The sequence below is a fragment of the Stegastes partitus genome, unplaced genomic scaffold (assembly GCF_000690725.1).
Source record: "Stegastes partitus isolate 25-593 unplaced genomic scaffold, Stegastes_partitus-1.0.2 Scaffold1031, whole genome shotgun sequence".
NCBI lineage: Eukaryota > Metazoa > Chordata > Actinopteri > Pomacentridae > Stegastes > Stegastes partitus.
In genome coordinates, this window is record NW_007578762.1 from 39,939 (window position 1) to 58,579 (window position 18,641).

The window sequence follows — 18,641 nt, forward strand, 5'->3', positions numbered from 1 at the left end:
ATCTGTGAACAGAAAGCTGTAAAACCTGTGCCTTTTCTGCCTGTCTGTCTGCTATTTATACACATATATGGAACAATAAATTACCTTAATCATATATGAAATTAAATCAGGACAATATAGAAACTTAAATCTCCTTTTTTGTCAGTAATTCTTGCTCCTGAAACTGTGCTGTGTGATAGTCTAAGCTTCCATTCTTCCGTTTGTAGTAGCCATCAGCGACACACTTCTAAATTTCACACAGTGCTCTCATTGAGTGCCAGTTTGAACAAAATAAAAAATGTGTATGAAGTTGTAATGTTCTCACTATCCTTGTTGCAGTTGTCCACCTGCCAACTCTCCCACTTGCAGGCATTTGATGTTGTTTTTCATTTGGGTTGCTTTTAACTCAGACTTCTCTGGGGCCTCCTTTGGATGCCTGGCCTACAAAGAGGCCTATACAAAAACTTCCTCTGTTACACTCAGTGTTTTCCTTTTTCACAGGCAATGTTGTCTTTTTACAGCCAAAGTTAAGAAAAAGAGTATGACTGCCTAAGAACAGATAGTCCTCTTGTTGTTGTGGTGTATTTGTAGGGCGCTATCGTTCAAGCCTGGGCGTCACACGTATACTTTTCATGCTATTCTTTCAAAGTGTTGTTTGTAGCTCAAGTTGAGACTCCATACTGTCTGTACTCTATGGTAAAGCAAGGCAAGCGAGGAAAATGTAAAGGACCAATAAATGTAAAACTGCAAAAAACTGACTCTTCTCTTAATAATATTCACATACAAGGTGTTTCAGAAAAGTTCCAGGACTGGTGTCACAAAAGATATATTTCAAACTACAAACTACGAGTCTTCCCCTTCAGACAGCACGTCAACAAAGAGATCCTGCAGCGTTTGCTTCATTCAGCGCACAAGAAGAGGCGAGAGTTGTGGCAAGACAAGTCGTGGCTGCTTCACCATGACAATGTGCCTGCTCACAACGCCCTGAGCATCCAACAGTTCCTGGCTGAGAAGAACATCACCCCACCTGCCTCCGTGGGATTTTTCCTCTTCCCCAAGCTAAAGGGGGTCATCAAGGGGACCTGCTTTGAAGACGTGGATGAAATCAAGTTGGCTGTGACAACAGAGCTGCAGAGGATCCCTGAAGAATCCTTCCAGGAGTGCATAACAGCAGAGAAGGCTGGGAAAGTGTGTTAGACTCCAGGAGGATTACTTGGAAGGGGGAAACTCGCAGTTTCTAGTTAGGATTTGAAATATATCTTTCGCGACACCAGTCCTGAAACTTTTCTGACACTCTTCGTAGTCCCTTTGTAGTCTACATCAAAATGTCTTGTTTTAGTGTCGCCTGAGGGCAAATTATCAGTATTAAAACTGTCATTTTCCTCCCTGTCTAGTTGTGTTTTTTATGATAAATCACATACTCGTCCCACAAAAATGACATTCCTATACAACTAAACCACATTTTGTAATGAGGAAAGTGTATTTTCTCCTACATTACGTTTGTTTGTGATGTATCACGAATTTCTTTCTAATTAGTGTGTGTAAGCCATTGTATAGTCTTCCAAGTGTCACTTCTTTTTAGCCAGCCAATTATACAGTAGATGGGATTTGTCACCGTGGTAATCCGGAAAATGGAGGGGAAGCTTCAAACATGGTATTGAAGGGTCGTGTTTTAACCCCAGAGCTGATATTTTGAAAAAGATTTCTTACTTTAAAAGTGGAAACATTTCCTACTACATCGTACTGTTATCTTACTTTCTTTCATAATACCATTGAGAATACTTTCTTGATACTTAGAAATATTATTGTTGAGAGACTAGGTTGAAATCCATTAAAAACAGTCTAGACAGTTGTCAAAGAGTTCAGCCTAGTAATTGTGTTTTGTCCACTGCCCTCTATAAAGTATTTCAAAAGCTTTCTTATTGGACAATGCCTGCATTTAATGTAACAAGCACTGTGTATCTTTAAAGCATAAAGCAAATACTAATTTCCATGTCTTAAAATATTTTAGTGTTTTTTTTTAAAACTGCATTGTTCCGTATTTCTTCTCTCTCCTCTTATTGATGCATTGTTAACCAGTCACTAACTGTCCTCCTGCTGCCTGCCTCCTCCAGTGTGTACACATTCCTCCACAGTAGGGCTGGATGAAATGCAAAAAAAAATCATTTTGTGATTATTTTGACAGATATTCCAATTGTAAAGTGAGTCATATTTTTTGTGGCAAAAGTTTTGCATTTCTTTACCACTGAAAAAAAACATCTAAAATATTATTGCTGGGTTGTATACCAAACAAGCATGTTGCCTTATGTTGAGAGAAAACTATTGATATGCCGGGTATCTCAATGCCTCATTTATAATGGTACATTGTGACACATTATAGTTGTTTTTTAAAATTGCAGCAAAAATTACACTTGTCCATATTGCAGTTTTCATAATAACACGATGAATAGTTCAGCCTTACTCTACAGCGCTACCGGTGGTCAAAAACTGCACCAGTCCACACGACAGATTTCATTTTCGAAAACTCCAAAAACTGTCCTCAATCTGTCTCCACCCCACTCTTGACAAATGAGAGCACCTTATTAAATGGCTGTTATCGTCATACATCATTGCCGTACATATAGGCCAGTAGGGATGTTCTCCACCTTCTAGTCAGCTCAGTGGGCACATTATCACCACATTTAATAAAGTTGAGTTGTTACCTCAATAAGTGGCTGTGGAGCCACAATTTAGCATTTAATAAGAGGGGAAAAAAAGTCAATTTTTGGGAAAGCGCAGGTGTAAGTCACCTGAGTTTCACCCAGGAGGTATGATTCTGAGTCCTGCTTTGGACCATAATTGCAGTTTTGTTTTTGCACTTGTCTCAGCTATTACTTGCTGTTTGCTTTGGTTTTTCAGTCAGTGTTTGGTTAAGTTTAGGCACCACAATGTCTTGGCTAAGCATCGGCACTAAGAGCACTCTGTTAGGTTTAGAAAAGGATCATGTTTTAGGGTTAAATACATCCTGTCGCTATGTGTACCACATGTTACAAAGCTGCATTTTGTAGTGTGCCGGGGTGACAACGCCTCTGGAGGTTGTACATGTGGCCCTTTTTTACACGACCGCAAGAGGTTGCTGATGTTATCAGGAGTGACCTTCTGCTTGTCAATGATCAGAATGGATGATAAAACCCCTACTAGGCTTAGAAGAAGGTGGAGGAGGTCAATACTGGCCAATAGGATTGATGTATGATAATAAGGGTCATGTAGTGGGCTGATAATATCAGAATCTGATGTCAACGCTGACTCGTGGCCAAAGCCATGATCTCAGTGTGGCTAACTTCTCCTATCATTTCATCATAGAGTTACCCGCATATACATTTGTGGTACCACACAACTAGAAATGCAAATGTGGTTGTTCAGACTCAAATATGCTATAAAATATGCAACACAGATTTAAAGTCCCCAGAAGATAAACCCTTTATCTACTCTCTGACATTGTCTGTCCAACCATTAGCAGCTCATAATTTCATCTACAGAGATTGTTAACATTAAAACCAATGGCAAACAAGCAGTCGACAAAACTACAGTTCCTAGAATTATTTAACATCCACACATGTAATCTCAGCCAATCACAGTATCTCGTTTCACTATCCTACTCACTGGGAGTGGAATTCCAGAGCACCTCTGGGTGTTCAGCACTTCTTCTATTTCCCTGCACAGCACCAGACAGGGAGACTCACACTACATGGCTCAATTCCCACAAGCTCTCTGCCTTTCCAGTCTCTCTCTTTTTCTTTTTTTTTCTTTTTCTTCTCTGACTCTTTCTCTGTCTGTCCGCGGTGCCGGAGGAGGCTGGAGGTGATGGGTCCTCACTGCGAGCGATAACAAATCCACTGTGCTTCTATTATTGATGAGAAGCCTTAAAGGTGTTTATCACTCCGTCTTTACTTTACTGAAGGGATGAGCGAACTGATGCTTTTAAGGGTGGTAAGAGAGGCGGCGGAGGACCAAACACTCCCACAGCACATTTATCAACAAATAAAAACACGTAACAACTGAAACTGTGATGATGAAGAAGGCAACAGGAAGAAGTGAGTGACAGATAACTGCATAGACATTCATCACTAATGCACCGGCTGCAGGAATCAGAAAGATTTGATTATTCCAACGATTATGTCTCACTGATTAAAAAATAAATCATGTCCAGAACGGTTGCTTCCTGATGCCTGAGTGATCTCGCTTGTGTTTGCTCACTCCTGCCTTTGTGAGAGATCTTCCCTCAGGCTAGGAGGGTAGGCTATTTATAGTAGGCTCATTGTTGTTGCTGTTATGGGACAGTGTGTCCTACTTACACTGGGAGCTGATATTACATTAAAGCAAGTGTTGATGTCACAGCTCGTATAAGGAATCTTTCTCAAGAGACTCGGGCGTGTCTTGCCGCTCTCGAGCATCTGGAAAGACACTTGTCTGACGGATGCCGCCTACGAGGCCACGATTCACATTAATCCATCGCAGAAAAGAGATTACGATTGGATCAGGCTGACGTGACACAGAGTCACCACCATTATATGATTGGATAACTTTAATCTAATATGGAGGCAATTTGAGAACATTTGAAGAAACCCTCTGTATCAATGTGAAGGGCAGAGAAAAGCAAACTTCTCTTAATTAATGAAAATGTTCCGTGCTGTCACTAAAAATATTTCCCCGCGTCAGAGGAAATGAAGACGGATCTGCAGTGAAGGTCAGAGTAAAACTCGTAAGGCCGGCAATAATGAAGATCATTATGTAGAGGGCAGAAGCCTTTGTACGCAAATATCTCAGCACAGAACAGAAGGTTAAGATGTGCCGGGGATTAATGGTTGAGATGAATTCACGCACACACACGCACACAATCCCACCGAAAACACACCGCACTTGTTGGCTTAATGCTTTTTGTGGCACATTACTCTGCTGTGCCGCTGTGTGAAGTGCAGGAGCTGCAATAAGCCAAACTTTCAGTCGAGGAATTGGTCACAGTTTGTCCTCATACCATACAACAGCAACATTCATCATCTGTCAGCGACCACAGAAACAAACCAAATGACTGCTGAAACACAGACTGGTATGAGCACTTTTGAATCCCTCTACTGTTTTTAAATAGGTTTGGGAAAATTTAGACAATCAACACTACTCTGGTGTTGTTCACACTGATGTGAATATTTTGCAAAGGGAACACGTTTGGACCTCTCATCCACACACAAATGGGTTCGCGTCACTCAAACTGCGATTGTTTCCAACACCTTCTAAACTGCGGATTTTAAAAACTTGTGCTTCTGTGTAGAGTTTGTAAAACAATGATGGTACACCTCAATTCATGCTTTGTTGCTTTGTGCAATGAGCATATGCAACAACAACAACAATGGTGGACATATACCAGTTTCTTAGTATTAGCAAATACTAGTTTCCACCATAACTTGGATTGTTTAAAATATAGAGAAATGACAAAATGTAACAGATCATTAATGTAGTTTGTGATCATTTTTGGAATTCTCTTGTTAAACACTGGTTATGTAGATTTTTAAAAAAGAAACTGAGTGACAAAAATTTATCTCAAAAAATATCCGCATTAGTGAGGGCAGCCTCAGTTTCTGTAAGGCTGGGAAAAGATAAGCTTCAAGGTTAAAAAGAAAAAGCTATATGCCATTCACAGACAAGACGTGACCTGCAATTTCTTTACTTAAACCGCCATGCGATGCGTTGTACGCCCGATCACCCACCCTGACCTCCTCCCAAGCACTTTTAGCAGCAGTACAACAATGTCACATTACTTCTACTTTTTTACTTCTGAGAGAAAAAAGGTAATTATTTGTGCAGTATGTCCACAATATGGCGTTCGTAAGAAATTGTACAAAGGTTATGGGGGTCAACTGATAAGAGTTTTCAGGATCAGTTTTAAAACCAATTATCAAAAGGAGGACAAAGAAGGATCAAGGAGACAGATAACTGATATGTGGAACTGATATTGTGTTGTAGTAAAAGTGAAAATGTTACTGTAAAAATTTTGAATAACACCAATTTTAACACAAAACTAAGTACAGCTGTTGTTGTAGTGGGTAACATGCTGTCATAGTTCACCTGGAGCAGTGTGTTCCATACATGCACAGCAGATCAGTATCTATATTTTCTACTCGCGCATTGAAACTATTGCCTCAGTAGCTTAGTTCCTGTGTGGACTGTCAGCATGGACACAAATTTTAAACTGCACGCAGACATCCGTGGATGGCAGTAAACTCTTGCACACTTGGGGGGGATGGTAACAACTACATCACACAGATCTTAGTGCACACATGAGGAAAGCAGAAAATCAACACTATTCTTACCCTTCAGCATTGCTATTACTAATGACATGTAACCAATCAGATAGAGGCTGCTGCATCAGAGCTAAAGTAAAGCATTTGAAATTGATTTATTTTAATGGGAATCGGTTAAATAAACAATACCAATAATCAGAAAAATGCTGAATACAGGATCCCAAAGTCGGTCAAACCCTAAGGTTGGTTTAAGTGATTTTACTGGGTCATGAATGCATTTTACTGTGGAGAGCAGTCTCATATTGAACTTGTCTAGTTACCTCATGAGCAGCCTACAATGTGTCAGTTTCAAGTCATAATGGTGCAGTCTATAGGTTTTCAGTATGAGTTCATTTTGAGATTGGGAGTAAAGTCAGGATGAGGTTAGCGAAGGTTGTTATCAACATATTCAATTAAAAGTCACAGCTTGAGACAAGTATAGCACTACTCAACTATTCAACCGCACATGTTTTGAGAAAGAGCACACTTCAAAATTCATTAGCAAGAAATTATGTGCTGACATGTGCAACACAGCTTCTAATCCTCCAAATGAACACTAATGATCTCCTGATTAAGTAAGCCAATTCCCAGCAACCCCCATTTAATACATTTTTAACGATAAAATGTCCTCCACGGTGAGCGGTAGGCATTAGCAAACGCTGCATCTGAATCAAGATTCATGTGGGAAAACTGTCGCTGATCATCACCTTGGAAACAAGGATGAGGAGGCTGTTTAATTACTCCACGTGAATTAAGCTCAGGTGACCTCAGACAACGTGCACACATGCACAGCAACAACAACAAAAACAACAACAAATAGCAGACCTTAATTGAGTGTAGCCGCCTGGCCTGTTGTCACATTGTTTCTAAATGAGAAGGTTGAGATCTGAGGCAATCGTGATGCACTCCAAGTTGTTTCGGGTAAAAGCAACAAAGGAATGACAAGTGGGGAGCAGAGCGAGCCAGGAGAGGAGCTTATTTTACTGAGTTTGTGTGATGAGATGGTGCCCAGGTCAAAAAAGGGAGGAACAGACAGTTTGTTTACGACTTAAGACACAAGCAGAATCATGAGGCTGGAGGAAGGAAATTTTATAAATGACACTGAACCAGTTGTGTGTGTGTGTGTGTGTGTGTGTGTGTGTGTTGACTCAATACCTGCTCCAGTATGGCGTTGATCCTGTCAACCTCACAATCGATGAGAAAGCGTTTCTCCTGCCGACGATCCATCTCCTCGATGATGCGTCTATACTCCGTGGGGTCCACGATGTTCCCCACAGAGCGAGCTGTCACCTGCCAGTTATTGGCTACAGCCGACTCCATGATGGCCTGGAGGATTGCAAAACCTGTGGGAGCAGAGGGAGGAAGAGCTCCATCACACGACTGTCTTTTTGGATTTCAGAGCACACCAGCAGAAAAATGTGCTAAGAATCCAAACAGAAGTGAATCAAAAAAGAAAAAAGAAAAAAGAGCTGTAAGGAGTTGTCTGGTTTCCTATTTCTATTTACAAACTCAGAATGCATTGTTAACATGTTTAACCAGTATATTCTTTTGTAAGAATTGCAGGTAGTGGAAAAATAAATGCCTACAGCAAGTGCACAAAGACCAGTGATGTGCTAAGTGGTTTCAGAGTAAAACAGGTCTCCACTGGGACGTTATTCACTGTCCTCAGACAATGAGCTATGAAAAGCTGTTAGAGTAGATGGACAGATGTAAATCAGTTGTGATTTTTTTAGTCTGAATCCAGGCAAACACTGAACACAGGTGGTTTTAAGCACCCACTATGAGATGCAAAATTTAAAGCCTTTCCTTAACAATGCTTCGGACCTTTACTTTCCTCATTGCATATAAATTAAGCAGACATGCTTTTGCAATTATCCATTTCCAGAATTTATTTTATATACATTACTGCTTTCAGGGACAAGATTAATGACTCTCCTCCAATAATAATATCAGGGACGGCTGCCAAACTTTTAGGCTTAAAGAAATATTTGATTTAAAAGTGAAGATGAGTTGGAACAGAGAGGTTCCACCAAAGCTACGGCACCTCTGACAAAGATTGAACGGCTGCAGATAATTAACCATTAACTTGAAAATGACTCAGCATCCCGTGTTTTGCCTGAGTGGCGTGTCACACGAGGTCACCGCAGTTATCTCCTCCCTGCCTGACTGACAAATTTAAGGCTCGAGTCGACACGAAGCACAACAATGAGACATGTCGCACGTACTACAGCAAACGCAGTGAAACGGTTTGCCACAGAAGCAGATCAGGGAGCGCAATTGTTGTAACTCGATGTTGTGTTTGCTTTGCACAGCTCACCGTGCCGTGGGATGAATCAGTAGAAGAGGCATATGAAAGAAAGAAGCTGAGCTAACAGTAACCTGGCTGAGCAGTGACACTGAAAAGCCACTTTGCACCGGTGGGGGGGGCTTCGAATGGCTGCACTGATAGTTTACTAAAGGGTGTGAAGGAATTTTTGGTCAGCAGTCACGACACGCAACAAAAGGAGTTTCTAAATACGCTGCAAAGAGACATAGGTGACTGACTGCTCAGAAGAAAAAACAGCTACAGTTAAATTTGCTTTGTAGCTGTATTTACTTTCCCTCTAGGGAAACAAATCAGAGTTATGACTGGAAAATTAGCAAGAACAGAAATCAGCATATTATCTTCCCTTCAGAAGCACAATGCTGTTGTCACTTCTATGCCAAGAGAAAGTGAAAAACTTTATGCACCTTCAATCATTCTGCTTGTACAAAGTTTTGTTTCTCCTGAGATTATTCTTTATTAATTTCAATAGCGACTGTGTGGCACAGACATCTGAATGCATAGTTATAAACAGTCAGGTTAAAGGAGGTGAAGGTGAACTGTGTGATCATTAGAATTACAACAGTGCATGATCATTACTAGTTTGGCTGATTGAGGTGAAGTGATAACAGATTGATCACTGCCGCAGGCAATGGGCTGTGTCGCCTTTTTAAAGTGATCAGTCTGCTGTGTAGCATCAGTCCATTTCTGAAACAGCAGAAAGCATCAAACTGACTACATTTGGGTTGTTAATTCACTTTTCCCCTTCCATCATCGATGAAACCACTAAAAACGTATGTCTGTCAAAGTTACATATTTGGAAGTCTTTTTCATGAAAATAATCCCTTCTTGCATTAAAATGGTGGAGATGTAGTCCCGTTTTTCTCTCCACCAACTTAGTGCAGCTCGAGCACACCAGCTCACCTGTGACTCTGCTCAGGCATTGTAAAGCTCCTCTACACTACACAATGGCGAGTTCTAACATTGGAGTAATGTGTTAAAATTGGGGCTGCACGGTGGAACGGTGGTTAGCACCGTTGCCTCGCAGCAAGAAGGTCTCCAGTTCACGTCCCGGTGAGGACACCTGGGATCTTTCTGCGTGAAGTTTGCATGTTCTCCCCATGCAGCATGGGTTCTCTCTGGGTTCTCCGGCTTCCTCCCCCAAAAACATGTTGAGGTTAATTGGTGATTCTAAATTGTCTGTAGGTGTGAGTGTGCTTGGTTGTCTGTCTCTAAGTGTAGCCCTGTGACAGACTGGTGACCTGTCCAGGGTGTCTCCTGCCTTCGCCCTAAGTCAGCTGAGATAGACTCCAGCCCCCCCGTGACCCTAGTGAGGATTAAGCGGTGTATAGATAATGGATGGATGGATGTTAAAATTGGAAGGCAATTCGGAGCAAGAATAATCATACAGAAAGCCCCACCCAGCAAGCTGACAGGATTAGTTCCTTAAGTTTATTACATATTAAATCCTGGCAGCCTGTGCTTTGTGACTATCACCAGTGTGCTTCAGTTTTAAGGTGGAAAAGCTCAGCCACAGCGCTGACTGCTTTTTTCTCTCATGATGTGTCTTCCAGCATATTAAACACACCATATGGGCATATTAACAAGAAAAAACTTTGACTAGTGCTTTTATTAACAGTTGAAAGCTTGTGTCTAAATCCCTCAGGAATCTATTTAAAATCAGAGCGGCGAAATCCAAATCCAGTTCATTTTATATTGCATATATTTGGCTGTAAGACAAAATGCTAAGCATTAAAAAAGCATCATGTAGGAGGACAAGTGACCCTTGAAAATGTCAAGCAGGAAAAAAAATTAATAAAACAAAATAAATAAAATAGCAGCTCAACGATGAACAGCTCCAGAGACAGAAAAGTACAGAAGCGTACATCATAAATCAGAAATAAATTTGCATATTTATCCAAAGGACAGACCTGTCGAGCGGTGGTGAGAACGCACGGTGGCTGAAGCTCATCACGTGCTGTATTGGGTCATAACTAATGGACAGAAAGAAACTGTTTAGCTCAGAGCCCACACGCTAAAGCTGACTGGACTAAATGGGTGGCATCACATGCTGCGTTACCCTTTTCTCAGAAGAGCACGGATGGAACTGCTGATTCCATAAAATAATAGATATTACTACGGGTGCTGAATAAGCTCGTGTATAATGTGTATGTATATATATATATATATATAAATACAACAGAGCTTCTCTACAGGCGGCAGGAATTACACGGGCTAAATGAAAGTGGTTCTCAGTCCCTATCACAGTCAAGTGATGCACCACCTCCCTGCAGCAACAACCAGAATACTTTACTGTCGTGGCTGCTTGAACTGTTCTATCCCCTCCTGTATGTATGTTTTATTACATTACATACAAATGTGAGTGGTCATTAATACTTCAGACTATGGTTGGATGGGTTACACGTTCTCCATGCATTATTTGTAACGGTAGAGGTATTATCAAGGAAAAATAGCACTGTGAAAAGCCTGGCAGCCCTTAAGACTCATCTTTTATTATTAGAGATCCGCATTTCCTGAATTATTGACTTGTTTTTGCTATTAGACCTGAATTTTAAAGCCTCCTCCAATGAAACATGTTTCACTTATTGTTACTCAACGCTGACGTTTGACCTTCACTGTGCAGAGAGATGAATTTGCGGAGTTTGACACGAAAAGTCTGCTTTCACATTTATTATTTATCTAAAGAAGGAAAGTTTCTCTGCTTTCTATTAAATCTGAGCATAAGACATGTACGCCAAGACACGATTTGGTGATATCACAAACAGTTTGGAGGACAATCATGGTTCAAACTTCCCGAACCTTTGCATTTTTAGGAATTTTTACAACGGAACTCAACTTGTCTAGTGGAAAAACACTATCATACACAAATTATTATTCCGAGCAGAGAATTTTAAAAGCTGGAGCTTGAGCCTTTTACATGTAAATGAATGCTGGTGACACTGAAGCCCTTTGCCAAATGAGTTCACACAATGTTGATTAAGGCTATCAGTGCCAATCTGTATTTCACAGTCTACCAGCATTATAAATCTGGTGTCCATGGTGACATTCCTGTGGTGCTTCACCAGTTCAACCAGTAATGATTAGCCAGAGCTGAAGAGGGGAGTGATGGAGATGTGAAGGCTGCAGCAGCTATGGCAGAGTCGACGGCAGAAAAACCTAAAAAAAAGTGTCCAAGGAAAGTTTTCTAAAGCTGCAGATAAAACAGAACCTCTGCATTCAGAGGAAGGATTACAGTCCAAAAAGGACAGCAATCGATAGCAAGACGTACATCATAAGAACGTGTCAACGGTGTTTGTATAAGTACTCGCACAGCCTGAGGGCGTTCTGCACTGCAGGTGTAAATGTCTCAGAACATGGCTGGAGGGAACCTTTAATGATTCTATAAACTATTAAGATGCTTGAGGAAACTGAACTGTGGACACTGCAGTCACCTGAATCTGCAGTCTGTACAGGATATCGCCTAAAAAACTGCAAAATCGAGTCCTAGGCAGCTACATGCAGAGGATGGTGGATTGCTCCTGCCTTGTTTTCTTGTATATTCAGAGGGAGGAGCAGCTCAGAGTACCTGATGAGAATAAATGCCAACATACTTTTTTCACTACTAACAACTAAGCTGTTCTGGCTGGTAAAACCCTGTGGTTGTATTGAAATGTACAAGGATTTGGCAGAGCTATGAAGACAGAATCATTGTGATAATACAGCACAAAACTCAAGACGCACATGTCTTTAGGCGCTTTTGATTTTTCTTAGAGGTTGAAGTAGTTTCTTGTTTTTTTTATTTATACTTTTTTAAAGAAATCAATCTTACAAGTTGCTATCTTGTCCTGCTCTGTCTTCCTTTTTTTTTTTTTTTTTTTTTTTAGTATTTTCTTACTATTTATTTATTTAGTTTTTATCCTGTTATCTCTGATACATTTTTGCACATATTTCTTTGCTGACTGTCTTGTAGCATGCTGTTGGTTGTGCTGGTTGTTTTAAAAATGCGTGATAGAGATATATTTGATTTTGATTCAATTTAAAAGATTGCATTCACAAAGTGGGTTCTATGGCACCCAAAGCGTGCCATTGGCGCTGAAACCTCTGTTCATAAACAATGTGTGCTTTAACTACAGGCATATATCAGGTTCAAATAGACCAAAGCAGTGGATAGAATATATTGTGTATAACTAATGGCACTAAAAACTTCTCATAATATCACTCGGTGCACTTATGTCTTTCAAGTACACGGAAACTGCAGCAACCAATAAAAACATTGGTCACTATAAATAAATGTTGGAACATCTCAGCAGTCATCTGAAGTGTTTGAACTTGTTATAATGCAAAAAAAAGAAAAAAGATTTTAAGATAGATTTGTCTTAATGTGCAAATAACCCAGACTAAAAATGTCACACTGCCTGTGTTGGGATGAGCTTGATGAACATCATTTAATCAAACTTGTAAAATAAAAACAAGCTACAACAAAGAACTAGCTGTTCTCAACTGTCTCTGCAGTAACCGTTACTAATGGACATGTGGGTTGACATGTTCCCAATAGAGCTCCTGAGTATTCAGAGCACGGCGACTCGGCTGACATGTCCGCTGTCCCTTCGCCTGCTGGTGACCTTCACAGTGAAGTGCTCAGCAGACAGCACTCAGATCAGGTGTGGCCTTTAAAGACAAGCGGCTCTAACCGGGTGCCGCCGCGTCAGACACTCAGGAGTCCAAAAGACGCAAAGGAGATGTGCGTTCGCATGCGATACACTCGCTTAAGAATTCAAAAAGGGTGTGATGTCTTGATGCATTGTGAGGAATCTGATGATTGATAAGAAACCGCTGAGCTAACCTCAGCCCGGGCCCCTACTCTGTCATCATCTCGACTTTATCGGGTCAAACATGCAGAAACATGTGCTTCCTTATCAGCTCAGAGATATCAAAAGCAGAATCCAGCACATGATATCACTGGTGGCAGAGGGGAAATGAAAAGGCAGCAGCTGAGTGTCAGCTCTCCTCCCAGTATTCTGACACATGGCCCTGAACACCATAAGCTGGGATATGCATGACATTTTGAAACGTGTTAGTAGCTGCTTAAGAAAAAGGATTTAGGGGATTTACAAACGACTCCCTTGAGAGTTTTATTTTTGTTCTTTTTCTCACACGAAACTAAGCTGGATATTTGGGCTTTAAACATTTGTATGAGCTGGTTGATGTTAAGCTATTGAGTACACTTACAATTAAAGATATGTGGAAATAAAAGATAAGTTGAGACAGACAGGAATTAACTGAATGTGACGTTCAGCGTGCTTCAGTAACCACAATGCAAATCTGAATATCAAAGGACACCTAAGTCTCTCGGTGAGCATTAGCATTGGTGTGATTTATCAGTCGGCGCACAAATGACAGAGTTTTGGTTGACTTTGTAAACAGATGGTACATTTTACAACAGCCAGCAGGCAGGACAACCATCAAGGGCATTTTACAGAGTCAATTATTCAGCCCCGACCTGAAGAATAATACATATTCAAAATCAGCAGCATATTGTCACAGAGCTAAATATAGCACCAAAAAAAAAACAACAATTTCATCTCACACAAGTACAATGTTGTACAAAAACAACCTTGATGCCAGGGAAAAATTGAATCAGTTAAGTGTGTGCTGGTGCTAAATTTCAGAGCAGAGCAATGCCAATAAGGACTCGGGAACAAAATACTCTCCAGATACGGTTAAAATACTCTTAGATTATTTCTTCAGCCTTAATTTGTATAGTAGCAGAGGACAGAGACAATAAATGTGTAGGGGGGAAACATGCAGCAAATGGTCCACAGCCAGGAATCAAAGCAGTGATTCGCCCTTCAGGGCATCCAAACCCCAACCACTAACCACTCCTCCAACGGGTCACCGCTCTACAGGGATTTTAACCTGTGTTATAATTCACTGTTTTAGTTTCTCTCATGTGCTGTACATTTCTTGGTGAGCACAAGGCAGTTTTCAGTAAATAAAACATATGGGCAAATAAAGTGCACATCCAGTGCAATAACAAATGACATATTTTCCACTTAGAAGCTGGTGGAGACCAAAACAGAGCAACTTATGTAGGGCACATTTGTCAGGTGTCAGAGAAACGCAACTCCAAAGGCTGTTGTTGCAGTGTGTGGAAAGGAGTGGTTATGAGACAGTCATTGCTAAATACATTAACAAGATCAGGATCACTGTCAGGCTGTTTCGAGTAGGACTGCATCTCGTGATTATTTTCATTGTCGATTAATCTCTCCGTTGTCTTCTTGACCCGTCAATTAGTTGTTTGGTCGATACAAGTACAGAAAATTGCGAAAATGTCAAAAATTCTAAGAATTTTCTTTAAAGAAAATACTTAAACAGATGAATTGACTATTAAAACAGTTGCCGATTCACCTTTGATGAACAGTTAAAGCTACTTTATACAGTTATAATTAACGTTTGTATACTTAGGAGACCTTGTCCATTCAGTGTTTCTATATGCTAGAAGACATTTCAGGAGAAAATAAATAGTCAATCCCATGGCTGAGTTTGTCCATCATGATATGGAAAATTATGCAGAAATATAAGTGTAGACTTTCAGGGTTTCATATGTAACAAACAAAAACAAGTGATCCTTTCAACTTGCAGGGGTGAGGCTTTCTGAATTATTTTTCTTCTTTATAATTAGCTTCCAATTGTAACGTGTGTGACTGACTTATTCCAATATTATAACTCTGACATTGTGTAGCTTAGGGTAGTTTTAAAGTGTCATAGGTAAGCTGGCATGCTCAAGCTGCAGTGAGCTACATGTAGGACATTTTAAGGCAGGAAGGGATTAATTTCATAGAGAAAACTTCTAAATATGTAACTATGACACATAGAATTTAGTTTTAGGTGTTTAATCAATGACCGGAAAGAGACTTTAACAGGACTAAGATAAAAAAGGTCATTAAATATGGACCATATTAACATCCATCTATCATCTATACACCACTTAATCCTCACTAGGGTCATGGGGGGCTGGAGTCTATCCCAGCTGACTCAGGGCCACACTTAGAAACAGACAACCAAGCACACTCACATTCACACCTACAGACAATTTAGAATCACCAATTAACCTCAACATGTTTTCGGACTGTGTGGGAGGAAGCCGGAGAACCTGGAGAGAACCCACGCTGCACGGGGAGAACATGCAAACTCACCCACCTTGCAGCCTACCCATATTAACATCTTTCAGCTCATTTTCACTGTCACTGTTCTTATCAGACTCATTTTTAATCCCAGCTGTAGCTCTGCTAAATCCACTGTTCACGACCTGCCCAACACCAAACAAGATGCTTCAGGTTTATATAAGAAAGTTCAGCCTTGTACTGCAAATACTGACACTCAAGACTATCTTGCACTAGTCACAAACAAAGAAAGACTCACAGAATCCGCTTGCAAAGAACAAAAGGCAAGAAAAACCTTGCACTGTTAACTGCAACATATGTTTCCTCTGCACCAGCACTGAAACGGACAGTTTACTCTTTCATCAGCTCACAAATGAGATCAGTTTTACTGCTTGCTCCTTAAAAAGAAGGAAAAAACAGTTCTCCTGAAGAGAATCGCAGTGACATGAACCAGACGTGCCACATGGTGACAATGTTTTAATACCATGCAAATGAGCATGGCATTTAGTGTGCAAGAACCAATCAGGTCGAGCAGCAAACTAATGGCCTTATATACAAATGGAGCGGCCACACACACTCTACTCTTGCACATAACACAGATATATGCTGTTCCAAAAAAGCTGTTACAAATGTCAGATTCCTTTTTAGCTGCTGCGCTATAAGCACAGTAGTGATATTATGTTCCAGCCTGTATTTACGCTCCAGTCTACAAACACAAAAATTGCTAAACACACTTTACTTTGAAGTTTGTCCGCAAATTGTACCCAAAGAAATGCCTAAAGATGACGGCAATTGTTCAGCACAAAGCAGAGTTGGCCTGCATGTGGGATTCTCTTGAATATATGAGCTTAGTAGCCCACACAGCACTGCCCAGGAGATCAGTATGTACTCCTCTGATATGGTGTTCTTTGCAGCTCAGAGGATTGGTTATATAGAGCATAGCACTGCTGGGTTCAACTGTGAGCATTTTGGGAACAGCATTTTAGGAATAAAGCATCTTTCAACTGGCAAATTGTACCATTGGTTGGTTTTCTTTAACAAATCGCTTGATTTAAAAGTCTACTAAGCATTTGTTAACGCTTTTTAAAGCCTGGAGGAAAAATATTTAATACAGTGTAGAATGCAACTTTTACCAAGAGATTTATTTCCTCTGTGACCGACAGAGCCGGGAGATAAAGTGAGCGACCGAGGCTCTGCTGGCACCTGGCCGTCTGTTTCTCCATGTCTGTCTTGGGCAGCGGCTCACATGACGGCTGAGCGTGGTGTGCAGTCTCAACTGTGACTCAGTCGTCCCTCCCCCTCCCTGGAGAAGGTGACCTCTTTAAAATTCTCTTGCAGGCATCTGAACTGTGCCGTTGTCATGGGATGCCCAAAGCTGAGCGCGACACCAAAGGGGAGCGCAGACAAAGCCACTGAACCTGCTTCAGAGAAATCTCCAAAAAATCTCAAAGCTTAATACGTGGCTCCACAAAGAAGACCGTTTTCAGTGGGCAATACTCACAGAGCCAGTGAAATAAAAAGGATTAAAGCTGCCAAATGACAGTAAAAGGACACTTTTGAGTACAATTAGCCTAACAACGCCTACTCCAAATGCAGTCCAATGTAGATAACAGCTCCCCGTTCCAAATTAGCTGAACCGCAAAGAGCCCTGCACCCCCACACCACCCACTCCTGCCAAATCTCTGATCAGAGCTAATCAAACAGATTATTTCTTATCTAATGACAGCTGCAAAGTTGCTAACAGAATGTGGAGCATTTCTCCTCCTGTTTCCTTTCATCTTTTATGTAAGTTTAATTCACATTTTATGAAATAATTCATTAACTTTCGTTGCACATGAAGATGATTTCGATTTCTTAAGTCGTATACACATAAAAAATATATAAAGACAGACAGAGAGGCAGACTAATACAAACACAGACAGCGCAGATATTTGTATTTCAGCCACACACAAAGAAATGGATGGCTCTCGCCCATCAGTGAGAGCTGCACTAACTGTCTGTTCTTTCTCTCCTATCCTATGAAAAAAAAAAAAAAACACCCTCCCATCTTTTAAGCAAATAAAAATGGCGCTTTCTCTTGGGCAAACAGGGAAGCGCACATCACATCAATCTCTTTCATAATGCAAAAAGACTACTGTTGTAATGGCCTTGTGTTATCCTGAAAGCAAGTGTCCTGAAATAGATGAGAGCCATTTGAGCAACACAGAGACAAGAGTCGAGGCATAAACAGAGCAGCGCCTAATAAAGCAGAAGGGCTCTCTATTAGTCACCTGGTTTCATATTCGGCCATGCAAAGTGCTAAGCTTAAAGCAGATTAGATATGACAACCTGGATCTGACAGCAAAAAGATGGGAGAGGGGGGGGCCTGCAAATTTGATGAAATAAAAAACATTTGGTGCATCTGACAGCACGTCTGACATTGCTTGGCCCTCTGTGCCATTTGCTTGTTTTCTGACACAGGAGAAGCACAAAGGCTTTGCTGACTCCTCTGTTCCTCCCCTCGCTCGTCGTCTCCATATTTTCTTTCCCATTCATTCGGAGACGCGGCTATTTCTTTCGCCTGCGAGCAGCTGAGACAACAATGTCGAGCCGCGCAGAGAGGAAAATCTTTACTTTAGCCGAAATAAACCTCGTGCTCCTTGCACTGCTAACCCTGTTTACTCCCAGAGCCGGCAGGAGCGAGCAGACAATAAGAGCAGGATAAGTGGAATCACACCTGGTGTTAAAGGTATCGATTTCTCTGTTTTTCTTAAGTGGCAGTATTATGAGTCAAGAGGCAGGGGGGGAAGTCAGCATTGATTGTATATTGCTATTAGTAACTGATATGGCAAATAAGATTGATCAAGCTTCAGGTTGCTTATTGACAACATTTCAAGATGTCTA

At 40.9% G+C, this 18,641-nt stretch overlaps 1 protein-coding gene across 1 annotated transcript in view; it reads right to left on the reverse strand.

The window, feature by feature from the left end:
- gria3a (glutamate receptor, ionotropic, AMPA 3a) overlaps positions 1–18,641 on the reverse strand; it is an 84,997-nt gene that overhangs the window by 39,870 nt on the left and 26,486 nt on the right. Inside the window, exon 4 of the mRNA XM_008295205.1 lies at positions 7,449–7,636. Coding sequence (XP_008293427.1) covers positions 7,449–7,636 — 188 coding nt within the window. The remainder of the gene's footprint in view (positions 1–7,448; positions 7,637–18,641) is intronic.